Source organism: Pempheris klunzingeri, chromosome 7, assembly GCF_042242105.1.
Source record: "Pempheris klunzingeri isolate RE-2024b chromosome 7, fPemKlu1.hap1, whole genome shotgun sequence".
Lineage (NCBI taxonomy): Eukaryota > Metazoa > Chordata > Actinopteri > Acropomatiformes > Pempheridae > Pempheris > Pempheris klunzingeri.
In genome coordinates, this window is record NC_092018.1 from 3,735,858 (window position 1) to 3,749,518 (window position 13,661).

The 13,661-nt window shown below is 40.6% G+C and overlaps 2 protein-coding genes across 3 annotated transcripts in view; both read left to right on the top strand.

The window, feature by feature from the left end:
• Nucleotides 1–954: 954 nt before the first annotated feature.
• On the top strand, nucleotides 955–8,133 carry ercc6l (excision repair cross-complementation group 6-like). Its single transcript, XM_070834134.1, has 3 exons — nucleotides 955–1,010; nucleotides 2,181–2,225; nucleotides 3,583–8,133. Exons 1-3 carry the CDS (start codon nucleotides 955–957, stop codon nucleotides 7,478–7,480), a joined length of 3,999 nt encoding a protein of 1,332 aa, XP_070690235.1. The 3' UTR covers nucleotides 7,481–8,133.
• Nucleotides 8,134–11,510: 3,377 nt separating this feature from the next.
• The window catches only part of adam9a (ADAM metallopeptidase domain 9a), a 42,434-nt gene continuing 40,283 nt past the window's right edge, over nucleotides 11,511–13,661 (top strand). For both annotated transcript variants that reach the window (XM_070833684.1, XM_070833685.1), the window contains exon 1: nucleotides 11,511–11,789. In XM_070833684.1, the coding sequence (XP_070689785.1) occupies nucleotides 11,696–11,789 (94 nt within the window). In that variant the 5' untranslated portion in view covers nucleotides 11,511–11,695. The remainder of the gene's footprint in view (nucleotides 11,790–13,661) is intronic.

Below are 13,661 nucleotides of genomic sequence, written 5' to 3' on the forward strand. Positions count from 1 at the left end.
AAACCACTGCTGAGTTAATTGTAGGGATTTTCCTGGGGGTTTTTTTGCACATGGTAGGCTCTGAAATGAGTATTTGATTTTTTTTATTTTTTTATTTTTTTTACATCAAAAGGTGTTTCTACAATGAAAGAAAATGATGTACTATGAAAAAAATAAAGTGAAAAGTTTTACGGTACAATACAGTATAGAGCATAACCATACCAGCTTTACACTGACAGGGTTCGAATGTTTTTTGTTGTACACATTGATACTATTTTCTTGTCAATATTTAATTAGATTATTTTAGACAAATTATTTATTAGATTACATTGAGGAACACGTATGTCTGCAAGTTTGGTGGTTTTTGCAATCTTGTTAAAATTTATATTCTTAAACAAACATCATAAAAATATCATTTGCAATCTCAAAGTAATTACTCATCTATAACCCTGCATGTAAATCATGTACACATTTACTTTGAGGAGACATATTGAATAGGATATTCAATATATAAATTTGGATGGAGGTTTCAGTTTTCTTCTTATTCCTACTTTTGTTTGATCTATTTTTTTCCAGTAACTTCCCAAAGCTGAAATTTAGGGACTTTTCTATGGATGTATGAAGAGAACAGAGTTTTCCCACGACTTCTGTAAAACATCAGCAGCTTCCCTCTTCCTGCTTGACGCAACGCTCCTTATTGGCTGTGGTTTGATGTTGGCCCCGCCCACCACACTTTTCTGCTTGTCTGATTGGACAGCTTCGTCGCGGCGTCACTACAGCGTCCTCTCTGATTCGCTGAGAAAAAATGGCGGGGGGAAAAGCTGCGGGTTCAAATGGAACAACACACAACCTTCCCAGTCAGTGAGTCCTCAGCTACTAGAGTGTGTTTGTTTGCTTTTTACCACCAAAGAAAACACTTTTATCCGCCGGGGTTTGTTTTGTTTTTCCTGCCGCTGAGAAGCTAACATTGTCGGGATGGATGTTTCTCAACATAACGGCAAAGTTGCGGAGATTTCCGAGAAACTGGAGAAGTAAGTAACAACTAACGTCAGTGTCGCGAACGGCTAACGATTAGCATCCGTGCTAACATCCCACTGGTTAACATGACTGAAGGTTAGCCACATGTATGCTAACGGCGGATGTGTTCACTTGTGTTTGGGATGAAAAACACTATATATCACTATATTATAAATCTATACTTGACTTTTAACTGGACTGGAAACAAGTGTGTCACCTGGTACTGATCTTAGTCATTATTCTCCAGTTGTGGAAACTACTTAAGTACATTTATTCAGGTAACGTTACTGTATTTAAGTATATTTGTGATGTACTTGTACTTAACTTGAGAACCATTTTATACCACATTTCAGACTGAAATATTGTTCTTGTACACTCCACTACATTTATCTGACAGCCTCAGTCACTGGTTGCTTTTTAAATTAAGTGCACAAAACATATGATCAGCTTATAAAAGTATTATCAAAGATAAAACTGTGACCTTTTAATGTAAAATCAGTGTGTAGTTCTGTCTCAGCGTCACTTATTGGATGTTTATGAGACGTCTGCAAGGCAAATTTATCTCTGTAGCACCATTCAGACACAAGGCCATTCAAAGTGATTTACAGGGACATAAAACACAATAAAGCAAGACGCATGTAAGTCTGTAGTTTCACCAAAGAGACATTGCTCATTTCATTGTAATGACTGTACTGAAGAGATCAAAGTATTCAGTTATGCACATTTACATACTCACATGCACAGTTTCCTCTTTCCTCTCTCACTGATCATCCCACACCTGTTTCTCTGCAGAACAAGTACTTTCACTTTCACTTTGCTGCTCATACTTAAAGTTGCAACTGAGAATACCTTTACATTATCATGATTTTGAATTATTTTGAGTATTTCTTTTTTTTATTATTGTATTAAAGTCTTCCCTCAAACCACTACGTTGTTTTTCATGGTATTATTATAATGTGCTATATTAGTTTGGTTGTTGTGCTTTGTTCAAAATATCTATATATTTTTTTCTTTCTTGATACATCAGATGGTGTTTACCGCCCTAATTTGAGGTTTAAAAATAATTTTTCATGCAGAGCACAAAGGCAATTAGATAATTAGCTGGCTAGTTGTTACAGGATGTGCGTTGGATGACTGTACATGTGACAGTATTTCTAACTTTGTCTGTGATTTCGTCTCCGCAGGTCTTTGTCCATGGAAACAGACGACAAGATGGAAACCTACCACAAGTAACTAAACGACATTAAATACAGAAACACACTTACCACGTTGTTAAAATTTTAGCTTTCCAAAGATATTTAAATTTTACATGAATGATTACTGGAAAAGTTACCATGAGGGCAAGATTTACCCAAGAAATTGGTTAGTGGAGGCTTCTCTTCTGCAGCTCAACTAACCTAATTATGCTAAATAAAAATAATTTCTTCTGACAGTAGTGGAGATGCTCTTTATTTCAAGTGAGGCAGAAACACTGGATCTGAGAGGGACTTTAATGTAGTCTCATGTTCCCATGGTGTAAAGCATGCTGTATTTTTTATTTTATCAAAGGATGACAGAATGTTTCTGCTCACAATTGCAGTGTTTTCTCACAACTGTCTTATGTAGTAACTAATTTTGACCAGCAGACGTCAGACTTGTTGCTGTCTAAGCTGTCTTGAAACTGATGATGATGATGAGAAGTCTAAATGAAATTCATCAGAATAAACGTGACAAATACAAGTCTTGAATAAAATCTGAGTTGCTGTGATGTTGGCAGGAAGGTGCACAAACTACACAGGTAATCTCAGACCAGGTGAGAGGTCACTGTCGGGCAGATTGTACAGGTGAACTTCCCCAGACACAAGTGGTGTTTGTATCGATATGCATGAATCTCCAGGAGGGTTGTGGTTGGTTGAATAGAAAGCTGAATTAACTGTTGCGACATCGATAACATGAGCACATCATCCAATTATCTAGAGAGCAAATTAGTGAAATACTAATTTACTCTAAAAACTGATTCTTAGGAAGAATGAGTTAAAAGAATCATTAAAGGACCTCAGTCTTTTAGTAAAAGGATACAGTTGGGAGATTTGTGTTTTGTGTTGTGATGAACTTGAATTTGAACTTCACATTCAAATAATTTAATATCATAATCAGTAATCAAAACGGTTTTTCATGTTTCTGCACTTTGGACTAGAGATGCAATGATGATGATTAGTTGATTGTCAAAAAATTAATATCCAACCTTTTTGATAATTAATTGGTTGTTTTTAGTGATTCTCTTTTTTTCTCACAGCAGGAACGCCCAAAATTCAATGGATCCAGCTTATAAAAAAATTAAATATGAGGATTTGTGCTTTTTTTGTGTTATTTATTTATTTAGTTATATATATATATATATATATATACATACATACATACATTTTTTTTAACAGTTTTTTTGTTTTCTCTCAACTTATAAACCAGATAAATTGACTAAAAGATTAATCAAGACCATAATTATCAGAGTAATGAAACTGGTCGTCTTTAGCCGCACTACTTTAGACTACAGCAATGTTTTTATTAAGAATACACTGATGTCCTGTGTTTCCCTTTTTTCCCTTTCAGATTCATTCAGGATGGTAAAGATGTTGCCAGGCAAGGGGACATGCAGAAAGCACTGAAGTTCTTCAAGTTGGCGTACAACATTCACCAGAGTCAAAAACTGGAAAGCAGGATAAACAAAATTGAAGAACTTCTCTCTCAGAATGACTCAGAGGATGAAGAAGAAGAGTTTGTCAATGTGAACAACAGCGGTTTAATGCTGTTCAAAGACTTGTATGACAAGCTTTATAACTACCAGAGAAATGGAGTCGCCTTCCTGTACAGCCTCTACAGAGATGGTCATAAAGGTGGGATCTTGGCTGACGACATGGGCCTTGGTAAAACCATCCAGGTGATATCATTCCTCTCTGGTATGTACGATAACGAGCTGGTTAAACACACACTGCTCGTCATGCCAACTTCACTCATCACTAACTGGACCAAGGAGTTTGCCAAATGGACTCCCGGTATGAGGGTGAAGGAATTTCATGGTTCCAGCAAAGGAGAGCGGACGAGGAATTTGGTGAAAGTTCAGAGGAGAGGTGGCGTCATCATCACCACGTACACAATGCTTATAAACAACTGGCAGCAATTGTCATCATACCACGACCGGGAGTTCACATGGGACTACATGATCCTGGATGAGGCGCACAAAATAAAAACGGCGACCACCAAAACAGCAAAAAGCGCCTATGCCATACCTTCGAAAAACCGAGTCCTTCTCACAGGCACTCCAGTCCAGAACAACCTGAAAGAAATGTGGGCTCTCTTTGACTTTGCTTGCCAAGGCACGCTCCTCGGCACAGCTAAAACGTTCAAAAGCGAATATGAGAACCCCATCACCCGCGCCAGAGAGAAGGACTCCACTCCGGGGGAAAAAGCTCTGGGGTCCCGGATGTCTGAGAACCTCATGGCTATAATAAAACCCTACTTCCTCCGCAGGACAAAAGCAGAAGTGCAGAAAAACAAAATGAAAGGCGCGCGTCCCTGCGAAGAGGAACAGTCAGACGGCAAGGACAGCAAAGTCCTTGCTCCAAAAGACTCTGGCGCAGACATGCCGACACTGACGCGAAAGAATGACCTGATTGTCTGGACCTACCTGAGCCCTGTTCAGGAAGACATATACAGGCAGTTCATCTCACTAGACCACATCAAGGAGCTGCTCATGACCAGCAGGTCACCTCTAGCTGAATTAACCATTTTGAAAAAGCTGTGCGACCACCCGAGACTGCTCTCTGCTGCAGCCATAGCCAAGTTAGGCTTGGAGGAAAACACACATGAAAGTCAGCAGAATGACGACAGGGAGGCGGACGCTCACAGCATCGCCAACATTCCTGACCACACCTTAATATCAGAGTCTGGGAAACTCGTCTTTCTGTTTGCACTTCTTGAAAGACTCAGAGAGGAAGGACACCGAACGCTCGTCTTCGCTCATTACAGGAAAGTGCTTGACATCATCGAACGCATCCTGTGCAACAGAGGCTTCAAAGTGATGAGACTGGACGGCACAATAACACAGATTGCAGAGAGAGAGAGGCGCATTACTCTGTTCCAGAAGGATGAACGTTACTCCGTCTTCCTCCTGACCACCCAGGTTGGAGGAGTTGGCATCACGTTGACGGCAGCAGACAGAGTTGTGATCTACGATCCCAGCTGGAACCCAGCAACAGACGCCCAGGCTGTCGACAGGGCGTACCGCATCGGCCAGACGGAAAACGTCGTCATCTACCGGCTGATCACCTGCGGCACAGTGGAGGAGAAGATCTACAGACGGCAGGTTTTCAAAGACTCCCTCATCAGACAGAATACCGGGGACAAGAAGAACCCCTTTCGGTACTTCAGCAAGCAGGAGCTGAAGGAGCTCTTCATTCTGGAGGACCCACGGTCCTCGTCCACGCAGATGCAGCTTCAGGCTTTGCACTCCAAGCACCGGCGGACTGACCCTGAGCTGGATGAGCACATCGCCCACCTCCACGCCATGGAGATGTTTGGGATCTCTGACCACGACCTCATGTTTTCCCTCGACGTCAACAACGACGATGCCCCGGAGGACCAGGAGGCGCACCACTACATCGAAGGGAGGGTCCAAAAGGCCCAGGAGCTGATGAGGGCAGAGGCAGAGTTACAGATGCAGCTGGCAGAGAGCATGGCGTCGAGCACCGAACCGGCCTGGCTCAGACAACCAGTGGAGAACAACAACAGAGAGCGGTCTCATGAGAAAAAACCAAGAACTCCAAGACCAAGTCCGTCCTATCCACAAAATGACAGCGACAGCAACATCAACAGGTCACTGGTTGTGGTTGAGTTGAACCAGTCTGGTTCTGACAAGGACGATGGCCAACAGAATCAGAGTGATCAAGTTATTGATCTAACTGCAGATGGGAGCACGACAGAAGAACAATCTGTTGTACAAGTAAGCCAAGACGAGCTTTCTGAGCAGAAGCTGTATTCCCCAAAAGCTCAGTTTGTCAAGCAAGAGAGTTACGCAGAAGAAGCAACAATCTCTCCTCAGGAGGTTCTTGAGGAGTCTTTGGTGATGTTGGAGGCCTCTGCTGCTGCAGCAGGCGATGCGGCGGATGCCTCTGCTCATGAGCTAATGGACACGTCTCTAATGATTGATGCTGCAGTTTCTCCAGCCGGTGACGCCAGCCTGCCGTATGTTACAGCAGCTGATGAAGAACAGCTAAGTGGATTTTCAGACTCAAAACACAACTCCAAGACGGACTTGGGGCATATTTCGCATGTTACACCGCTGCAGAACAAAAGGCTTTCTGTCTTGCAAGCGTCCCAGTCGAGCTTCAAAGCAGACACATCATCCAGAGTCAGCACAACGCTCGAGTCCTTCGAAGGCAACTTCAATCTGCAGCTGGACGACAGCGATGGGTTCTCAGACCATGACGTGCTGGATGACCAGGAGACCGAAGCAGAGGAGCGTAAGCTGCTGTCACAGCTGCAGGTGGAGGGGAGCTTTGACGTAAATAAATCTCTTTCTGAGAGACAACATAAAGAAGCACTCGGCCAAAGCCTCAACAACACCCATGTCTCTGCAATGGACGAGTCAGCGAACGATTCCATCGTAGCTGCCAAGAGGAGAAGAGCAGCAGTGATTTATGACAGCGAAGAAGACAAAGACAATAACGATGATGATGATGATGATGATATGGAGGATTTGACGAGGAGTAAACTTGACAACTCCTTCCAGGTTCTCGGGGCCTCCACACCTAAATCAGTGACCTCCGGCTCCACCCCTCTACGATCAAGAAAGAGTGTTGGAGGAAACACCTCTGTGGCCTCACGCCGGTCGCTCCTCCAGTCAATCATCGAAGACATGGAGAACCACAACCAGAATGAAGATGATGAAGATGAAGGCGACGACGACGATGATGATATTTCAGAGAGGCGTTCTGATGAGGCCGAAGAGGAGGACATCATTGATCCAACTCATGATGAGTTTCAGCTGGAGGAAACTGTCGGAGAGACATTAAACACAGAGGGTGAGGAGGAAGAGGGAGAAGAAGGAGAAGAAGAAGAAGAGGAAGAAGAAGAAGAGGAAGAAGGAGAAGAAAAAGAGGAGGAGGAGGAGGAAGAGGAGTTCTCTGAGTCAGCTGATGCCGTCAGTGAGTCAGGAGAAATGAGCAGTAACATGGAGGAATCGACCAGCGAGCCTGAGCTAACCTCCTCGGAGAGAATGGATCAGTGCACCGTTGATGCCGGAGTCAAGACGAACGGGGCGAAAGACGGCGTTGCGCCCGAGGACGAGAGCTACGACTCCCTGGTCAGCAGGGGGAAGGAGTGCTACGGCAAAGGGAAGCAGGACGACGCGCTGGGCTTCTTCCTGAGAGCCATCGACATCAAACCTGGAGATCCTGAAATTCAGCTCATGACCATCCAACTGTACCGGCAGCTGAGTCAGAGGAGTTAACCCTTCTGAACAATCCTGAAATCAGCACTTCAGCTGTTAGAGTGGACAATCAGGCGTTCAACAGCTTCAATCTGCACGACAAAACCAACGTGTTCCTCCGACTCTCTGCTTTCTGACTTCTCTACCCTGCCTGTGGCACCGAGGAATAAGATATATTAGGACAAAATATCTGTTTGGTTTGAACGAGGGATTTGTTGGCAGGAAGAAAAAGGTATAATCAATACCATCTCACTAATACAAAGACTTTTTTCCTTAATCTTTTTCCAAGTTTCAGAAACTATAACAAATCATTTGTATTTATGTTGAGCTACCAACTTGATCTAATAGACAAGTTAAACCAAGGTACTTGAATCTTTGCACAAAACGGCAACTGAAAGTATTGAAGGTGACTCAATGTTTTCTTTAAAAAAAAAAAAAAAAAATGTAAAAAAAAAAAGCACGTCTGTGTCTGTCTGTGTTTCTGTCAGTGATGATAAACCCAGGACGGTTGTTAAATGGGTTCAGGGTGGTGGTGATGCCTGTTTATTGAACGCTGCCTGGTTACATTTCATTTTTGGGAAAATTCGCCCATTATTATGAAACTGTAACCATTTTATTTCTCCTTATCCTTCAGAAAATACTTTTCTATTTCTAACCTGTACTTGTTGTGTATATTGTAACCTACAGAAAAAAGTTTAAAAGAAATTTTCCCAGTAAAATGTTTTAATTCCTGAGTTTTTTTGTGTTGGGACGTCTTTAACTATTGATGTCATGAATTGTTTTGTCTCTCAAATATTAGAGAAAAGTGTTAAAATGTCTTGTTTTGCCAAAAACAAATATATTCAGTTTACTGCAATCGAAAAAAGAGATGCAGAAAATTTAGAAAATGTTTGGCATATTTTTCATGAAAAATTAAAAAAAATTACTTTATTATTACAGTAATTGCCAATTAATTTTCTCTCAAATTAGCTAATTTCAGCTCTAACAGTCAAATATAAGTCTTATTTGAACTTTTACAGGGTCAAGAAGTCATGAAAATGTAAATTTTTCATTATTTTCTGAAATAAGATAAGATATTTCTTTATTAGACCCATAACGGGGGAATGTTACAGCAGCAGTGGGTGACAGAAATAGAGCGTTCAGTACAATATAAATAATAAATAAATAGTGGACACTCATATAAGCAGGAGGAGAAATAAAAATATATGCTGTTTAGACTAAATTATTGATTATTTAAAAACAGAACTGGTAATAGCAAATCTGAAAGAAAGTTGAGTGGGAATTTAAACAGTAAAAACAAATAGTCTGTGTAACTCATCATCTAACAGCAGAGGTCAGTCACTTTACATGGCTAAAAAAAGAGCCAATAAACTTCTAACATGGCTGTCAATAACCAATCAATTGATAAGATCCCTCAGTATAAAGTTTATTTGGAAATAACATTTACTTTAAGTCTGTTAAATTTGAATCACAATGAAAACGCACTGTTTACCTGAAACACCTGAACGCATCACAATCTTCTTTATTGGGATTAAATTTCAGCCAATCAGCGATCACGCTCAAAAACTCTTTTCTTTGATTGGCTCCGGGCTCCAAGGTGCGTTTGAGTAACGCGCCCGGACCTCCCGGAGGTGTTCGGTGAAGGTCGAGCTTTGAGCGGAGCAGCTTCACCTTCGTCCCGCTGCTAAAATTATAATAAAGTTGTGATGTGAACAAGGGAGCGCTCGCTTCTCCTCCCCGTGCAGCCCAGCGAGCGGCGCGTGCGCGGTTGAAGCGTTTTCGACCAGCTGAAGATTAGTGTTGTGACGTCACAGACACCGACAGCCAACGGATTCCGCTTTAACTAGTTTGACTTCAAAATAAAAGTCCCCGCTGCTCCTAGACTTCAGCAACAGCAGATCAAGGAGCTACCAACGTGTTAAACGGTATATATTAATTTGGAGAATATACTATTAATTCTTATCATTAATTAAAGCTAGAGTCTTCTTGGCTCAGACCTAAATATCAACAGCCACAATAAAACAATCAAACAAATCAGCCTACAACCACCTGGAAAGTAAAGCCAGAGTTTAAGGATTTCTGTCTAAACAAGATACAGAAAAACTCATTAGTGCATTTATCTTCACAGCAGCAAAAGTGTCCTCACTGGTATTAGTGAAAGGATATATTTCCAAATATATTTCTGATTTACTTGCTATGAATCATCCAGACGTCTCAGGTCATCTGGTGCAACAACAAGCAGGGTGAAGCAGCGTTTCCTCACCTGTGGGACACCTGAGCTCTGCTTAAGCCATCTGCTCATTTAAATCAGGCCTTAAAACATCACTGTTTAACTGTGGCTTTCCAGTGAATGAGCTAAATAACTTTCTTTTAATCGGTAACTATTCATCCGCATGCTTTTATTGTTTTATTGACTTAGCTGTTTATCTGCTTGTGCTTTTACTGTCCTTTATGTGCAGTTTTAATGTTGCTGTGACTTGTGTTTATTGTGTTTTTATGCCCCTGTAAAGCACTTTGAGTTGACTTATGTCTGAATGATGCTATATAAATAAAATTGCCCTGCTTTGCTTTGCCTAATTTGTGTATAATGCATAATTTAAGCAGAAATATCTGCAATATACAGCTAAAGAAGATGAAAATACTTACATACAACAGTATTATATATAATATAGCTTCACTATACTTTTAGTGTATGCTCACAGTATAATGATACTTTAATATTTAATGCATCTGAGGTGTCAGTGCCTGTTCTGCTGTAAAATGACTCCTGTGACTGATTATTAGATTAATATTGATGCATTAATGTCAGAGCAGCATGTTACTGTTGTAGCTGCTCCAGGTGGAGACTACTACTCTATATTTATTTAGAATATTTACCTCTGAAATATAGTGAAGCAGAAGTACAAAGTAGCATAAAATGAAAAGAATCAAATGTTATTCCTCGTAAGTTTTCTTAATTACAGTATTTATGTAAATGTACGCTGCTTTTCCACCACTATTCACCGTTAAATCAAATTTAACTCCAAGAAGAGTGTTGTCATTATTGCGAGAAGTAAAGAGGATCAGAAGTGAGTTTTCCATCTCTCTTTATGGTGGACCAAGTGCTAAACGTGGTAGAAAAAGTAATGTGCTGTATGTGCGAGCCAATATATATAATACAGCTGGCATGCAAACTTCAAATGTGTGCAGATGATGTTAAAATTGTCCTTTTTAGAGGCCTCTCCATACGGCACACACGTCAGTCAGATTCAATTCAATCGTTTTATTGTCATGTCTACAGATAAAAACAAGTTTTACTGCACAATGACATTCTTGCTTTGCCCCCTCGCCTTCAGTGCCAATTCAGGATTAAAAAACTAGATACATAGAAAAAGAAAAGGAGACAATGTGCACAAGTGTTTGTGACAGTATTGTTCCCTCTTTTCATGCTCTTTAAGAAGTTTCATGTGAGATCATGTGTTGACTAACTGATTCAAAAAATGTAATCATAATGGTCTTAACTGAGCCACCACAAAGTGACAGGCTAGTTTGTCTGTTAGTTTGTGTTTTTAATCACCGTTAAATGACTATTTATCTTCATTATTGTTTTATTTTATTGCATTTTTTTTTATATTGATATGAACTAATGTGCCTGAAATAAAGTCAAGATGATGCTGACTGCAGATTTTTTTTTTATGTGCTAGATATTTCAGCTAGATATATAAAGATATTTCTTTCTTCTTCTTCTTCTTCTTGTTACTCTTACTTTGAAGGGCGCCACAGGAAGTACTGTGTATTTCCGCTAGCTTGGATCTGGTTTAGATTCCAGGCGAGTTTACGAGGAGAGAAATCCACACGGTGAGGACACACTTGACTCAAACAACAGGACTGAGGAACTGAGGAAACACCCAGAGCCACACTTTGTGTTTTAATCAACAGATTTAACTATTAAAACCGCGGCGGGAGACATTTTTGGATGCGAGCGTTAGCTAACTGCTAAAACCTGAACCCTCCGCTGTGACTGGATCATCGGCTGGGACGGGAATGGCTCGGCCGAGGAAGAAAACCACTCCTGGGTGTTTAGTATGAGGCTCTGCGGGGGGAAACGGCTGGAAGACACCAAGGAAAACTACAAGAATAACAACACAGAGAAGAAGAAACAGAGTGGGAGGAGGAGGAGGAAGAGGAGGAGGACAGGCTGTGTGAGAGCAGCGCGGTGACATTTATTCTCTCCAGCAGAAGAAGAAGAAGAAGAAGATGATGATGAAGAAGAAGATGGGAGGAAGAGTGGAGCTGCTGGAGATCTGCTGCCTGCTGCTGCTGCTGCTGAGCGGAGACACACACTGCAGAGGTGAGTGAGGGTGAGGAGGGTGAGGAAGAGCTCACAGAGGGTGAGGATGATGGTCAGGACAGATCTGTGTGTGTGTGTGTGTGTGTGTGTGTGTGTGTGTGTGTGTGTGTGTGTGTGTGTGTGTGGTTCAGTCACTCCTCTTCTCTGGTTTTTCACTTTGCTCTGTGCAGTACTTCATTAAACTGTACTACACATTACTACACTGTACTGTACTGTACTGTGCACTACACAGTACAGTACTACATACACTACTGTGTTGTACTACTCTGTACTGCACACTACTACTTCATAGTATTTTAATGTAGTACATCGTACTACTACAGTACAGTGTACTGTACTAAACTGTACTATACACTACATACTACTTTTTTTTAATGTAGTACACTGTACAATACTGCATAAAGTACAACTTAAGAACGAACATGTTACCAGTGTTGGTAAAAGTATCAATACTACAATGTATAAGTTATCCATTACAAGTAAAAGTACTTAATTCACAATCTTAAAAGTACAGTCTTGAAGTTACAGAAGTATTATAGAAGTATAATCAAAATGTGTTTAGTAGTATGAGAAGTAAAAGGTACTGATGAATCAATGTGCTTGTAGCATTCAGAGGAGGTAGTTTTAAGGAAAGAGGAAGAACAAATATCTGTTTTTATTTTGGTTTTTTGTCTTTTATTTTTGTGAAATGATGGATAAATTGATCTTTTCGTGATATTAGAATTATTCAAGTGAAACCACCTGAAAAGTTTAGTCTCACAAATAACTCACAGACACATGAGACAAACTAGACCAGCAATTTGTTTAATTTTTATTAACAGATTGTATTTTTTAATCTGATCACATGTTGGTTTTTTTAATGTAAACTCTTAATTTATAATAATTAGTACGCTGTCAAATAAATGTAGTACAATATGTTCACACACAAACAAAGAGACAAACAAACACTGAATCTGAGCAGCGGAGGTGGAATCACTTCCTGTATCTGTGTCAGGTGGTCTGTCCTCGGCCCCGCCCCCTTTAGGAGACCAGCACCAGGTCCTGAGTCTGTTCAGTCCTGATGGGGGACGTGAACGTGATCACAGATTATGATCAGTTCGTCAGTAAAGTGAATATTGGACCCAGTTTTCACAGGACACATAACTTCTGAACACTGTGACACTAAAAAGGTATTTTTGAGACGGACACATCAGGAGGAAATGAGCTTTTATTGAGACCTGATTCTGTCTCAGAGACACAGATATCGTTTCCGAACCATAACAATAAACAGAACCACTGTGAGTTTTAACACGTCTCAAAGACAAACTAATGTCCTCACTGTTCTTTGAAGCTGTTTTAAATAGAAAGCTGTCACTCTGCACCTGCTCATCCAGGTTATTTTAAGTTATTTTATCAACCCAGTGTCGTCCAAAGCTAGTTAGCATGTAAGCTAACAACAGCATCAGGCTAGCAGTCGTTTCTAGACAGTCTGTCAACCGTTGAACAACAACCAACTACGGCACTGAGTAAGAATATGAAAGAATAGAAGAATATTAAATCACCAAGCAGCTGTTGCTCAGTACAGGTTGTAGTTTGTTGTTCAATGATGGATTATTGATGAACGAGGCGACCACGCCCACTCAGGATACAGGAAGTGAAGACTGTGTCACACGATCAGCACAGCTTGTAATGCACCGTCTTTGATTGATTTTATTAGAGATTCTTTGTTGAAGAAATCCTGACTTTTACTTTTTTTTAAAAAAAACACTGGATCCTACATTTCCCATAATGCACCTGGATAACATCTTTTATTAGAGCTTCCTGTTATATTGTCACTGTGTGGGTTCACGGATGAGATGTCACCACAGTTTTGATGCTTTATCTCTGTTACAA